This window comes from Pseudoliparis swirei, chromosome 5 (genome assembly GCF_029220125.1).
Source record: "Pseudoliparis swirei isolate HS2019 ecotype Mariana Trench chromosome 5, NWPU_hadal_v1, whole genome shotgun sequence".
NCBI classification, from domain to species: Eukaryota; Metazoa; Chordata; class Actinopteri; order Perciformes; family Liparidae; genus Pseudoliparis; species Pseudoliparis swirei.
The window spans coordinates 24,597,806-24,612,425 of NC_079392.1; the positions used below are offsets into that span (position 1 = coordinate 24,597,806).

A 14,620-nucleotide genomic window follows, 5' to 3' on the forward strand; every position below is an offset into this window, starting at 1 on the left:
TAGTCATGGAAATCTGAAAGAATGACGCTCAAAATATAAGCCGGCGTTCAGCTCTCGTACTAATTTTCCGCGCTGCAAGTGAACGCGCCGTAACTAAAAAGACGAATGTTTATTCTTTTAATCTAAACTATTGTCTCTCATTCATTTGTGTTATTTAAGGTGATATACTGAATGCTCTGGGATCATCATTGTTAGATAAAATAAGACGTTTTCTCACTTTTTCATGTCAGCACCGAGATTTAAAAACATTTTTGTTCATGGAAATATGGTTTAAAGTCCTGGAAACCCACTGGTCTACATGCGTATGAACCCTGCATGTCACTTTTCCTGGTATTAAACTCTCACCTTACCCCTCCTCTTCCTCCTCCTCCTCCTCCTCCTCCTCCTCCAGGACCTGTCCTGCATTGATGACCTCTCCACCAACTCTCTGTTCTCCTCGCCGGCCGACTCGCTGTCGGAGTACACCGACGCGCAGCCCTTCATCAGCCCGGACAACCTGAACACGGTGCCCACCCTCTGGGACGTCAACACTAGCACCACCACCACCACCTCCACCACCACACCAGCACAGAGCCAGCTAGAGGTCAGCACACACACACACACACACACACACACCGTTTCAATCCGTCCACGTGGAAACACTTGTGTTCTTTTATTAATATTTCATTTGATTGTGCGTCAGGGCACGACCGCGGTCGAACAAGCGATTTTTATCCCCCTTGTTCAGTCGCTCGTTTTAAGCGAAAAATGGATTCAACCCACTTTGTATCGCTGTAGTTAAACGTCCATGTTTTTTCCATCCGTTTTAAAACAACTCTGACCCTTATTACTACTATTACAATGACTTAAACGTTAAAGACAAACTCATGCAGGCTTCTTCTCGACATTTAACATATTTGTCCCTATTTTTTCGTCCCAAACCGTCACGTTTTGTTCTCAAGCCTCACGTGGCGTCGCTCAGGTTCACACGCCGACCCCAAAACCTCCGTCCGTCTTCACGTTGTTATCGCAGAAGTAAAGCCAACCGTCACCCTGAGCTTCCACCGATGGCGTCACCGGAGAGACCCGAGGGAATGACAGAAACCAGCCCGTGGAATACCGTTCCTTTACCTGTAAATCCACTTCCGTCGCCCCGTACCCTCACAATGTAAACACCCGCATAGATGAAATGAATCCAACCAGTGTCAGGCAGACCCCCTCGGGTGGGGGGAGGGGAGGGGGGGCTCGATCACATCGCCTCCACATGACTGACCACTTTTATGAGTGTAGAAAACCCCTTTTTTTAACTGCACAAGTTGATTTTGGGACACGGTATCTTTGATCACAAATCACCGTGGAGTTTAACGAACAGAGGGACTCGTTGATCCGCAGCGCGTCGGCGGTCCGGCGTCGGCGTCGAGTCGAAGGATTACGTTTCGATACCAATCGGAGGACATTAGTTTTTTTCCGCCGTCTGAAAGCCTTTCATGTTTCCCTTTTCATCCGCCCTCATGTCACCCATTTCCCAGACGCACGCCGCTCTATCCGCCAGACAACAAACTGCATTTTATTGAGCGCTGAGCCGTCCGACACGCTCTCGTGCACATATATACATATATACATATATACACATATATACATATACACATATATACATATATATACATATAGACATATATACATATACGTATACGTACTCTCACACATACCGTGATTCTCTGTGTTATTGTCCGTGTTCCTCTTGTGTTCTCTCGTATACATGTGTCCCTGTTCTCATTTGTGTTCTGTATTCCCCCTTCATTTATGTTTTGTTGACAGCTGAATGGCACCAGCAGGTTTCATGGCTTGGCCAGTTTGGATGATATAACTGCTATTATCAGCACCCCACCTTTAGGAGGATTCCAGGTAGCCACACCCACCTCCTCCAATCCGACGCCAAAGCCAAACCCCGGCTGTCCGACGCAAACTCTCGCCACTTCCCGCAATGCGGGCTTCCATCGCTTCACATAGCAACAGGACGAGCCACTGATCTCGAGACTGGGAGTGCGGCGCATGAAGGCAGCAGCCGGTGTTTTGGTGACATCGTAAACGCTCGCTCGCGCCTCCTTTCGGCACGTCCGCGTAACCACGGGCGACGAAAGCGTTGCTGCATATTGAATTGATTATTCCACTATGAAAAGAAAAGAGACGGCGGTATCGCCAAACCTGTCCGTCAAACCGGGGCGAAGACCTTTTTGCATTTCCAGTCTCTCAGATAACATCGTGACGCCGCCTGAATATGTGAAGCGCTCTTTTATCTGCGGTTAAAAACACATTTCAAGGCTTTCATTAATTCTGCTGCTGCTGGTTTCTAACGCACCTTTTTCTAATTGCATCGGTTGTTTCCCTGGTTCACTGGTTAACTTTCCCCCGACGAGGAGCTCTCGATGTGCCGCGCTAACCTTCTCCTACTAACCGCATACCTGCCGTCTCTTTTCCCAAGTCGTCCTCACCCCGGCTGACGCGCTCGTCACTCGTTAACGCGCTCTGAATGAAGTCTCTTTGGTGTTCCCAGCCTCAGAGAACCCAGACGCCCACCGAGGAGGAAGAGGATGCCGAAGAAGAGGAGACAGAGGAACTGGGACATGTAGACACATACGCCGAGTACAGACCTTCCAAATGTAGGCCGCCAGACTGTCAACATCCAGTTTTGTACCTCTTCCTATGACTCTTATGTCAAATGTTCCCTTCTTTAACGCTCCTGTTACCCTCGAATGTTCTAACATCTTTCACCCTCGAGGTCAATTGGACTGCAGCTATTTAAACATCCAGAAAATTATTCTAATTCCAATTAGTCCCCATGTTTAAGTGTCAGGCACATAATGTGTGTTTGTTGATACCTAAATAGCCCTTAAAGGCTGCTGTGTAAACTTGTGTGAACTATCTGTGGTTTGCTGGTTATGTTAGAGCCTAAAACCTCTTTGAAGATTTAAAAAAGTGCATGTTATAGTTATAGTGACCTCAATATCATCCAAAACAACCAAAACCTATCAAATAGGTCGATAAAATGTTGATATTTCCGTCTGGGGTCAAATCGACCCCAAAGAACACAGATGTGCACTAGTGTGTTCAGGACATTAAAAACATGTCATCATGTTAATGTTATATTTACCCAGTTTTCCTCTTTAAATCAGGAAAAGTCGTGAAATATGAAGCAAAAAACATGATTTTTGAGACTTTAAACATTGAATGTTTAACCCTCCTGTGACCTTTGGGGTCAAATTGACCCCAAAGGCAACAGGAGGGTTAAACTGCTCTTCTGTCTCTTTCTTCTTCCACAGCCACGATAGGAATCTCTCATCCTGACATCGTGGTGGAGACCAACACGCTCTCCAGTGTCCCTCCTCCTGACATCACCTACACGCTGTCCATCCCCGAGCCCACTGTCAAATGTGGCCTGCTGTCCGCTCTGCAGCTGGAGGCCATCATCTACGCCTGCCAGGTACACACACACAAAGCACTTATTATTTGGGTTTTTTCCCAATTATACGAGAATCTTTTGTTCACGGTGCTCTTTGCGTCGCCCCCAGCAACACGAGGTCATCCTCCAGAACAACCAGAGGGCCGGCTTCCTGATCGGAGACGGGGCCGGGGTCGGGAAGGGACGCACGGTGGCCGGAATCATCCTGGAGAACTACCTGAAGGGGAGGAAGAAAGCACTATGGTGAGAGAGGTGGACAACTCCGGAGGACCTGGAACCGACAACAACAACCCAGGGCTGCACCCAACAGAGCAAATCTTGACTTTCGGATCTAAATCCACATTAAAATGCTGTGTTTGATATATATGGTTATTCATTACGTTTAAACTCTGTATTTCCTCTGTGTGTGGTTCTCTTGGAACACGGAGGATACGGGGAAGTGAAGATGAAGTCAATATTCTACCATTTGTAGTATTTTTTATTTATTTCTAAAATTCACAACATGTAGTTTATCTAAATGAGAGTCGACTCCAGTCCATATTTTTCCCTTTTTAACGCATCTGCACAGTTTGCTCTGCCGCTCTCCCGCAGAGGGAGAAATGCACTGACCAGTTAATATTCATCAAGAAAGTATATTTCATAAGACTCACTGATTTAATACAATATGAGGACAGGCATTGAAAGCTTCAGGTCAAAAGAAGACGACACTGGGTACCGCCTTCTCACGACAATTCATCAGGTTTTAGTAATGTATTCAGACGTGTGTGTGTGTTTTCCAGCATATTAAGCCCGGGGGCGTGTCGAGCACGTCGAGGCCCGTCTGAGTTCCTGACTAACCCTTCTCCTGCTCCTGCCCCCCAGGTTCAGCATATCCAATGACCTGAAATTTGATGCAGAGAGAGATCTCAAAGACATCGATGCACTGACTATCCCCGTGCACGCCTTAAACAAGGTGAGTCCGGGTGCAGGTGGCGTTTACGAGCAGAGCGAATGACTCACACACGTGCATCCGAGAAGAAGAGAAACCATCGTGCGTGTCCCACGAATATGCTTTCTGAACGCTCGACTTGCCGTCGTTGTCGTAGATTAAGTATGGAGACACCGCTACCTCAGAAGGAGTCCTGTTCGCCACGTACTCCGCGCTGATTGGAGAGAGCCAGGCGGGGGGGCAGCACCGGACGAGAATCAAACAGATCCTGGACTGGTGCAAGCCGGACTTCGACGGAGTCGTATCCTTTTCGTCCCGGCGAGTTCAACGCGCGTAGTTGTCCGCGTCTGCGTTGTTTTGCCCCTTGACCTTTCACCCCCACAGATTGTTTTCGACGAATGCCACAAAGCTAAGAATGCCACTTCCACAAAGATGGGCAAGGCCGTGCTGGACCTGCAGAACAAGCTGCCGCGGGCCAGAGTGGTGTACGCCAGCGCCACCGGTAGGCCCACGCACACATCGACACACATCGACGCGCTCCATGCAATTCAAGCCGGGATTTTCGAACATATAATATATATATATATATATATATTTTTCTCTTTCTTCTCATCTCTGCCCCCAGGTGCCTCTGAGCCAAAGAACATGATCTACATGAGCCGCCTGGGAATCTGGGGCGAGGGCACGCCCTTCCGGGTCTTTGAAGACTTCCTGCACGCCATCGAGAAGAGGTTTGTTTGCCGTCGACGGATTCGCCCTCCGACGCGTTTTGTGTTTTGCGGCTTATCTTTCGCTCCGCCGCGTGCGGTTACGGGCCGACCCGATCCGCCGACGCGCACGTTGAATAATTGATCGCGCCGTCTGTAAACAGAGGCGTCGGCGCCATGGAGATCGTCGCCATGGACATGAAGGTGAGCGGCATGTACATCGCCCGGCAGCTGAGCTTCTCGGGGGTGTCGTTCCGCGTCGAGGAGATCAGACTGGACAGCGACTTCAAACTGGTCTACAACAAAGCTGCCATACTGGTGAGCGCCGATTGTCTCCGCGCTTACGGCATCGCGTTAAGAGACGGAGAGGAAGTGACTAACCGCGCCCGGGTTCTGCGTGCAGTGGGCGGAGGCGTTGCAGGTGTTCATGCGTGCGGCCAACGAGCTGGGCCTGGTGAGCAGGAAGTCCCTGTGGGGGCAGTTCTGGTCGTCCCACCAGCGCTTCTTCAAATACCTCTGCATCGCCGCCAAGGTCCGCTGCCTGGTGGAGCTCGCCCGGAAAGATCTGCTGGCCGGAAAGGTCAGCGCGACACCACACAGCACCGTTAGACACCGAGTCATGTGGCACGGAGCATCTAGAGCACCGCGAGCGACCCGGAGGAAGAGCCGAGCAGGAAGCGACATTCTAGAGACGTTGCATAAGTGGGCGGAACTGCATTTGTGTAAATTGTTGATGTTTTGAAGCATAGTTTTGCCAATATTAGAGTTTTTTTGGATGCCATCTGTTGGCAATACAAAATATTTATTCTGCACTTCTTTGAGTCGATGAATTTGAGTTGATTTACTTCAGGCGAAGCACCTGTTGGGTTGTCGATGTTCATTTGATTCTCCTCCACCGCAGTGCATCGTCATCGGCCTGCAGTCGACCGGAGAGTCCCGGACCAGAGAAGTCCTGGATGAGAACGACGGGCAGCTCGACAGATTCGTCTCCGCAGCGGAGTGAGTGAACGTTAATGTCGTGTTTGTTCTTAATTGCTTAATGGGTTTATTTTCAGGGTCCGTCAAAACCTTTTCGATACGCAGTGCCATTTAAAATCCGATTGTTAATCCTTGTGCTCAATCAACATTAAGTTTAATTATGGCACCGTCATTTAAATTCTCTTCCATACAGCAACATTTATACAAAGATATTTCTCCCATTACTCTGGACATTACCATTATATCTATATGAGAGCACTTTACGAGGAGCCGGCCATCCACGTCTAAGCTGAAATCATTAACCCTCCTCCCCCGTTCTTGTTCATCAGCAATTAACCTAAAACAAATCTGCCGCAGAGGGCAACGATTACCGCCCGAAGAGAAGCAGAGGAGCAGGTGGTGGTGGAGGGAGAAAAAAGAGCCGTATCAATCAAACCACCGGAAATAACGAGCCGAGCAGCTGCAGACGGCCGTGAAAGAGGTCATGTGACATGTGGATGAGAGGGCACAAAGAACTCTTGCTCACTTGTTGCTCGCGCGATCATTATCTACGTCTACGGTTGCTTCCCTCTGGTTCATTTTAAATAATATTCACCCAAATGGCATCGTGTTTTCACCTGGTTACGGGAGCCTGAAGTCTTCCTCCGCCTTTGACCGCGTCCTGAACGGCCGCCGCGAGGCTTCCTCCATTTCATGCTGTTGCTTCATCAAAGCGAGGAGAACGCACACGCGTTGCAATGCTCAGCATTCAGATCATGTCGTTACGACGCTCAATTAAACCAAACGCTCTCCTCGGTTATTAGCAGCAAGAAAAACAGGAAAGGGAGGGAGCCGGTGGACCGAGTGCCCTGATCTCGCTCGACTGTGAACGCCAGCACCCGATTGGCCAAATCAAGAACTGTACGTCTCAATGTTGTTGTAACCGCTTTACTGGCTAAATAACAGCTCCCTCCTCTCTTCCTCTTTCCTTCAGGGGGGTATTCCAGTCTCTCGTAACGAAGCATTTCCCTTCGGAGAAACAGAGGAGAGAGAAAGCTCCGGGGATTAAGAGAAAACGTGAGTGAAACCAGTCGGCACGTGAACCTTAAACAGTTCCCAAAGTGCGTCTTTCACTCGTATCGTATGCAGCCAGCGCTCAGCTGACATGTCAGGCCTCCCCCCCCCCGCACTCTTTATTCCTCAGCTCACAGTGTTGTTCATAAGTTTGTGGGTATCTCGTTGTTTTCCTTGCAATCTGCGTCTGCGCGTCGTTGAACGGCGTCACTGCGCCTCCTAATCTAACCCCGTGTCGCGGCGTCCGATCAGGGAAGCCTCGAGGTCGCCAGCACAAGGTGCCGAAGCACACCGTGGACAGCGGCGGCGTGATCAACATCAGCGACGACAGCAGCAGCGACTCGGACGGCATGGACACGGACTCCAACTCCTCGCCGGACTCCCTGCTCGACAACGACGACGTCATCTTTGTCAACCACACCAGCTGCCAGGCGGGTAGGGAGACGTCCTTTGGTTCTGTTGTCAGTGGGAAGATATCGTGGCCTTGGCGGCACGTCTAGACGGTGAAACCACCTTCCGTGTTGCTTCTGGGACGAAATGTAGATGATATCGTCGTGTTCCTAAAACATGAAAGAAGCGTATCAGGACCGTAGAATCTAACCCCCGGCTCTCTAATGTATTTATTGACTGTTTAATGACTACCAATGCCTCGCCGTGCTCTTTCCCCATCGGGGTCACGCGGTTAACGTCCCCTCTGCTTCCCCGTTCGCAGCCAGGATAGAGGAGATGAAGCAGGGCCTCCTCAACAAGATCTCCGTGCTGGGGAAAGAACTACCTCTCAATACGCTGGACGAGCTCATCGATAAGTTCGGAGGACCAGATAAAGTCTCCGAGGTACGAAGCTCGAGACGCCGAACCGCAAACAGCCCGATGCATCTGAAGAGCTTGAATAGTGCAGGATGGATTCATACAACGTTCTCCACTCAAACCAATGTCATCCTTCCAATATGTGATGCGACATGTCTTCTGCAGATGACCGGGCGTAAGGGTCGCGTGGTCCGGCGTCCCGACGGCAGCGTGTGTTACGAGACCCGGGCCGAGCAGGGTCTCACCATCGACCACATCAACATCAAGGAGAAAGACCGCTTCATGGGCGCAGAGAAGGTCAGATCCGCCGATCAAATCGACTCCCTGACGCGTCACTGCTGCTTTGCAAAAACGATCAATACGACCTCCGCCGATAAACACATCCAAAACCTCTTTCTTCCAGTTCGTGGCCATCATCTCGGAGGCGGCCAGCTCCGGGATTTCCCTGCAGGCGGACAAGCGAGTGAAGAACCAGCGGCGCCGGGTCCACATGACCTTGGAGCTGCCTTGGAGTGCAGACAGGGCCATCCAGCAGTTCGGTGAGTCGGGAAATCTGATCTCACAACAGGGTTTCCCCTCTTGGGGCGGAGGGGCGGCGGGAAATTGTTCCCTCGACAAGCTTTTCAACGTCATATGAGGCGACTCAAGATGAAGGGGAATCCACTCTCATCATTTTATTACCGGTCGGTAAATTACACCTCATAACTTGTGATTTATGCCGCCTTGTCTTTTTAGATGTGTGAGAGGGGGTTGGTTTAAAAAAAAGTGTTTTTAAAACTCTCCGAGTGTGCGGTCTGCACGAGTTGGATACATTCTGTCTTTTTTTCCTCGTCTTCCCAGGTCGCACCCATCGGTCCAATCAGGTGACGGCCCCGGAGTACATCTTCCTCATCTCAGAGTTGGCTGGGGAGAGACGCTTCGCCTCCATTGTGGCTAAAAGACTAGAGAGTCTGGTAAATATCAGTGTGTGTGTGTGTGTGTGTGTGTGGGTGTGTTGCCCTTTCTATTTAGTCCCACAGTGACTTCCTGTTATCTGAGATAAACCTGTCTCGTGGGGAAATAGTAATGTTCTTCTCATTGTCCTTGTGTGAGAAGAAACTTTAAACAAAGAGGTTTGTGTTTGTTGATTGTTGTGATCTGTCTCTCTGTCCTCTTGTTGTCATGCCCCCCCCCCTCCGTCCTCACCCTCTGTCCTTCCTGTTGCTTTTCTTTGGTCTCCTCGAGTCTCTTTTATTCTCGGTTCGCTTAATGTTGCATCAACGTTTTTTTCCCCACAAACCCCGAGAGAGATTGTGGGTCTTTCCCCATCTCCGGCTCGTTAACGGAAAGCTGCGGGCGATGTGTGGATCATTTATAACTCGAGGTTTATTTTCCACAATCCTCAATGCGTGTCAGCAGAAGTCATTTACCTTCATCGTGACGCAGCACAACGCCTCTTTTTTGCGAAAACGGCGAGGAAGGGAAGCGGCTTCCACGAAGGCGCTCATGCGTTTCCACACACGCGTCCTATTTGACTAAAGACCTCTTCGGTGTGGGCGGAGCCAGATGCTCACAGCTAGTCTACATTTCCCTTCACCTCCCTTTGCAGTTTATTTGAAAGTGTATTGAAGCTGGGATATTACGTTGTCAATTTAAAGTGGCGACCGGCTTTTCAAACTCCTCCTCTTCCCCCCAGTGGCCCACATGGCTACTGCAGGAATATCTTTTCACTTGATCCGTTTTCCAGTCATGGAAACCAAATGAGAGAAAATGTGCAACGTCCTGGAAAGTCTTGCGGTGTCCTAAAAACATTTATTTCAACATTGAGAAAGTTGCTGACTGGTCTATTTCTATCGGAGCTCCCCCGAAATCAGATAACATCAGAAGGGGGCTGAGCCAATGGTAGTTTATGGAGCATTTTTAACATCCCCCAAAGACACAAAACTATATCAGTTTCACACTTCAACCTTCTGGTGTGTTTGTGTGACTGAACCTGCATCTCAAAGAGTTTGACATATTTATACGAGACATATATATATATATTAAAACTGGGATTTATAACCGTACTGCAGTTCCAGCGGCTCTCAACCCTCACGCCATGAACACGAATAATGACGCTGTTTCTAATCCACTTTGCAGGGAGCGTTGACCCACGGAGACCGAAGAGCCACGGAGTCCAGAGACCTGAGCAAGTACAACTTTGAGAACAAGGTGGGCAACAACAAAACTTCTCACCTTTCAACTGTGTCAACATGGTCGCTGTTATATTTTATTTGAATGGTTTTCTCCCTTTTCTCTGAGAGGATTTATCTTTAACAAGTACAACGTCCCCTTTGTCTCGCAGTACGGCACCAAGGCTCTGGATAAGATCACCAAAGCGATCCTCGGCCAGATAGAGAACAAGGTGCCCCCACCCAAAGGATACCCCGTGGGAGAAGCCCTGTTCTTCAGAGGTGTGTTTCTGAGCCGGTCGACTGTCCAACCCGTTTGCTGTGATGGATCCGTGGAAACAACTCGTGTTTTTCCCTCTATTGCAGACATGAAGATTGGGATGATGGACGTGGGAATCTTCTGCAGGGAGTCGCGCTTTGGGATTAACACGGAGAAAGGTAAGAGTACCGGTTGACTCTAAAGGGCTAGTCCGTCTGTTTGGAGGCTGACGTGCTTATCGGTACCCAGTCGGCCCAAAGTCAGGAGGGAGTGGAGCAGCGTACTGCTGCGGAGGGGGGCAGCTGCAAAACACATTTTAGAAACATACAAACATATTTTAGACATAAAAACACATTTTAGACACATATAAACACATTAAAGACACATATAAACACATTATAGACACATATAAATATATATTTTCAGACACATATCAACACATTTTAGACACATAAAAACATATTTTAGACACAATAAATATATTCTAGATATTCAAAATATTTTAGACACATACAAACACCTTTTAGACACATAGAAACATTTTAGACACATACAAACATATTTTAGACTCATACAAAATATATTGATATGAGTCTAAAAACATATTTTAGACTCATACAAAATATATTTTAGACATTAAAAATATTTTAGACACATAGAAACATTTTAGACACATAAAAACATAAATATTGTTTTAAGCTTACGCTACATCTGCATTATTTCCGCCTCTTTATCTTGCCGTCAGACCGCCCTTTACAACCGGGAGCTGAAGCCGTTATCTTCGCTCTCTTCAAAGCCGAAAGACCCACAGTAACACTCACTAACTAGTCATGCAGGGCAACGTCTGTGAATGTTCTTTTACTTCAAATGCAGTAATCATAAGTTAAAATGTGCAACTTTGGTGAATTCAAAACATTTTAAACACGAACCGACGAGGCAGCGGCCGACTAGCCGATGTAATGGATTCAACAGGCAAAGTGATGGAAATATTCTAAATGTAGCGCCTAAACGGACACAGAGACACTTATTCAGAATGAGCCGCGGTAACTGTTCCGCGTCGCCGTCTTTCCTCCCAGACTGCAGCATCACCAAGTTCTTAAACCGCATCCTGGGCCTGGAGGTCCACAAGCAGAACTACCTGTTCCAGTACTTCACGGACAACTTCGACTACCTGATCGAGAAGGACAAGAAGGAGGGCAAATACGACATGGGCATCCTAGGTATGGAGGTCAAGTGTTACGCACGCATTGCACAAAACGCAGGATTTAATTAAAAATAGTCTGTCAAACCGTCGTCCCTCCAGGGATTGCTTTGTTTAAAAAAAAAAAGAAGTAATTAAGTCGTAAAAGAGTTATTATTTCGTCTCCCTGGCAGATCTCGCCCCGGGTAACGATGAGATCTACGAGGAGAAGCAGGAAACCTTCATGACAGTTGGAAATCCTCAGGATGGACAGGTTGTTCTCTATAAGGTAAGCGCCTCATTTTTATAAGTACGTGGCTAAAATGGCAAAATATCCTCGTTGGGCATATATATCTGGAGTTGCATCGCAGCGTCTGTCTTTAAAGAGCAAAGAAATGAGACGTGTGTGTGTGTGTGTGTGTTGCAAAAAACACGAGGGATTCTATGAATACCTCAAATTTTAAAAAATGCAAACGTTGTTCTCTCTCTCCGTTAAATCCAGTCGGGCTTGCAGGCTCCCAGTCGACCAAAGCAATGAATAAAAACAGTCCGCCTTTAATGGCCGCTGAGCAATCTTCTCAGATTAAGTATTTCCGTGAGCTTTGCACACTGCACAGAGAGAGAGAGAGAGAGAGAGAGACATGGCTCCACTGTGACCTGCAGCAGGTAACTCGAGAAGCTACTTCACGGTGATGGATGTCGCCAGCGGTGAGGCTGTTATCACGCGGGCTGAGCCCGGGGCCAGAGGGGCCCGCCACACACCGGGTGGGAACGGGAGAATCACCGAGGTCTTCTGCTTCCAGCCGTCGGCTGCGTCTGACATTTCGTTAGCCGGCAGATTGCGGAGGAGGGTCTGCGGTTCTAAACGAAAAGCCCGGTTTGCAACTACAGAAACCTTCTCTGAGGAACTCGCTGCGTTTCAACCGCAGGGACCACGGGGCTCTAAGTTAAAATCCGGGGACATTTTCCCGGTGACATTAGACCCCCCCCCCACACACACACACACTCAGAAAACATCCCTAGTGGGGGGGTCTATTACTTTCTGAAAGTAGGGGAACTTTTCGGGGTCGGGTTTGCGGACCGCTCTATTCCTAAAACAAGGGAATACTCCAGTGTCACACGTCGGGCATAGGGACAGCATTCCTTTGTTTTCATGATGTTAAAAGTAAAGATCGGCTCTGTGGTTGGCTCCCCCGAGAAGAGAGAGAGGGATGGAGGGAGTGGGAGAGTGAGAGACGGACGCTCTTAAACTGAATTTAAATTTAATCCCGCAGCCCTCGTCAAGCCTTGTCCTGCAGGTCCTCGGACCGCTATAGACGGCGGCGGCGGGCTGAAGGAACTTTAAAGTTCCTCTAAAAGTCGTCTCGGGACTAAAATGACCACGAATGTTTTGGCGCTTTTGGGTCTCGCCCTCAGCTGCTCGGTTCCCTCGGTTCTCTTTCACAGCACGCGCTTTAGTCTCTGATCCTTTTCGCCCCGCCCGTAGATCAGCGTGGACCGAGGCATGCCGTGGGCGGAGGCCTACAACAAGTCCCTGAAGCTCAGCAGCCCCGATGAGGGATTCTACCTGTCCCTGAAGGTGAGTCCACCGCGTTATATTCAGCAAACTAAAACCCAGTAGGCGGTATTAGCCCCTCCGTGACGGGGCGGTGTGCATAACTCGCTCTCTGCTCCCCCACAGCTGCGAGGAAGCCACCCGTGCGTGCTGCTGGCGGAGCAAGGACGAGGCAAGAACCTCATCGTGTACAAGCCCAACATCGGCAAGCAGACGCACCCGGAGAGCCTGGACAACCTGCAGCTGCGCTACCGAAAGGTACGCCGGGGTTCTTATGGCGGACGAGCGGGGAGCATCCGGAGTGAACTGAAACGAAATAAAAACAATATCCAGTGAGGAAATTAATCAAAAATAAATGGTGCCTGGTTAAGAAAAGAATAACACATCTTTTATGTAATAAATCAGGATTATTTGTGAACTCTCATGACATCAAAAACCACATAAATTGAATTTAAAATTCCCCAAAAAATGGCTTCAGGCCTCAATCGCTTCTCAATGAATCCCTTTTTGTTTCTGGCATTCAGTCCAGTCCAATTGTAGAGGACATAAATACATTGAATAGATCTATTTAGAGTAGATATGTTATGCAGAGTCTGATGCCCCCTTGTGGCCGTGGAGGAGTACTGAACCAGACGACGTTCTCTGCTCTCCATGGCTAAACAATGGGACTCATTACATGTTTTATTAATGCTGTATCGGCTTCACATCCCTTCATGAACAACAGGGTGATGGTAACTTTTTATTGAGAAACAAATCATAAATATTAATAAATATTTGTGTGTAAAAGAAAAGAAACAGGAAGTGGAAATAATAGTCACCTTAAAAATAATAATAAACAAAATAAAACTATCATCTCACTTATCTTTATTACTAACATTTCTGTCTTAAATATATGTGTATATATATATACATATATATATATATATATATATACAAATATATGTATATATTTAAAAGCTGCATTATGTCCTCTGCTGATTTTATTTTGGCGTTTCCTTTTCCAGGTGACTTCCGAGGAAGCCAAGGACAGCTGGGAGAACCAGTTCACCTTCTCCTTCAAGAAGTGCAGCCACGCCAACTGGTAAGCAGGTGTCCACCGTGACCCTCTGGATTAGAGGCATCCAATCAGGCGGCTGCTCGTTAGCGCCGGATTAGAGGTCAGATGGGATTTGCAGGTCACCTGAGAACTGGTGAAGAAACAACCTGCAAGTCTCGCGTGACCATCAGACTGTGTTTTGAAAACGCTGGGATGGCGTACACCCGGCCGACAGTCGGTCCTCCTGAAAGACGGATACGGCAGAAACTTGTGGTTCTTCTTTTTTTGTTTGTTCCTGCATGAATAATTATTTTCCCGTCCCCCTTTTTCCCCCCAGGAATGGGAAGTGTAAGAAAATCGAGGAAGGTCAGGAGTGTCTGCAGGGCATGCGGCTGCGTCAGTACCACATGCTGTGCGGCGCGCTGCTGCGCGTGTGGAAGTGCGTGTCCGACGTGGTGTCCGAGCTCACCAGCTCCAGCATCCTGCAGATCGTCCGCCTGAAAACCAAACACCACAACAAGCAAGTCG

At 48.4% G+C, this 14,620-nt stretch overlaps 1 protein-coding gene across 6 annotated transcripts in view; it reads left to right on the forward strand.

The window, feature by feature from the left end:
- The window catches only part of si:ch73-63e15.2 (protein strawberry notch homolog 2), a 56,428-nt gene that overhangs the window by 38,198 nt on the left and 3,610 nt on the right, over nt 1–14,620 (forward strand). For 5 of the 6 annotated variants that reach the window (XM_056414188.1, XM_056414189.1, XM_056414190.1 and 2 more), the window contains 27 exons: nt 392–583; nt 1,798–1,884; nt 2,534–2,639; nt 3,300–3,460; nt 3,549–3,682; nt 4,301–4,391; nt 4,525–4,668; nt 4,752–4,869; nt 4,993–5,098; nt 5,239–5,392; nt 5,478–5,654; nt 5,976–6,073; nt 7,026–7,108; nt 7,358–7,540; nt 7,818–7,939; nt 8,078–8,209; nt 8,316–8,451; nt 8,753–8,865; nt 10,031–10,102; nt 10,236–10,344; nt 10,429–10,500; nt 11,398–11,541; nt 11,696–11,790; nt 12,988–13,080; nt 13,183–13,314; nt 14,061–14,137; nt 14,430–14,620. In XM_056414188.1, coding sequence (XP_056270163.1) covers nt 392–583; nt 1,798–1,884; nt 2,534–2,639; nt 3,300–3,460; nt 3,549–3,682; nt 4,301–4,391; nt 4,525–4,668; nt 4,752–4,869; nt 4,993–5,098; nt 5,239–5,392; nt 5,478–5,654; nt 5,976–6,073; nt 7,026–7,108; nt 7,358–7,540; nt 7,818–7,939; nt 8,078–8,209; nt 8,316–8,451; nt 8,753–8,865; nt 10,031–10,102; nt 10,236–10,344; nt 10,429–10,500; nt 11,398–11,541; nt 11,696–11,790; nt 12,988–13,080; nt 13,183–13,314; nt 14,061–14,137; nt 14,430–14,620 — 3,322 coding nt within the window. The remainder of the gene's footprint in view (nt 1–391; nt 584–1,797; nt 1,885–2,533; nt 2,640–3,299; nt 3,461–3,548; nt 3,683–4,300; nt 4,392–4,524; nt 4,669–4,751; nt 4,870–4,992; nt 5,099–5,238; nt 5,393–5,477; nt 5,655–5,975; nt 6,074–7,025; nt 7,109–7,357; nt 7,541–7,817; nt 7,940–8,077; nt 8,210–8,315; nt 8,452–8,752; nt 8,866–10,030; nt 10,103–10,235; nt 10,345–10,428; nt 10,501–11,397; nt 11,542–11,695; nt 11,791–12,987; nt 13,081–13,182; nt 13,315–14,060; nt 14,138–14,429) is intronic. The other variant, XM_056414191.1, reaches the window with a different exon arrangement.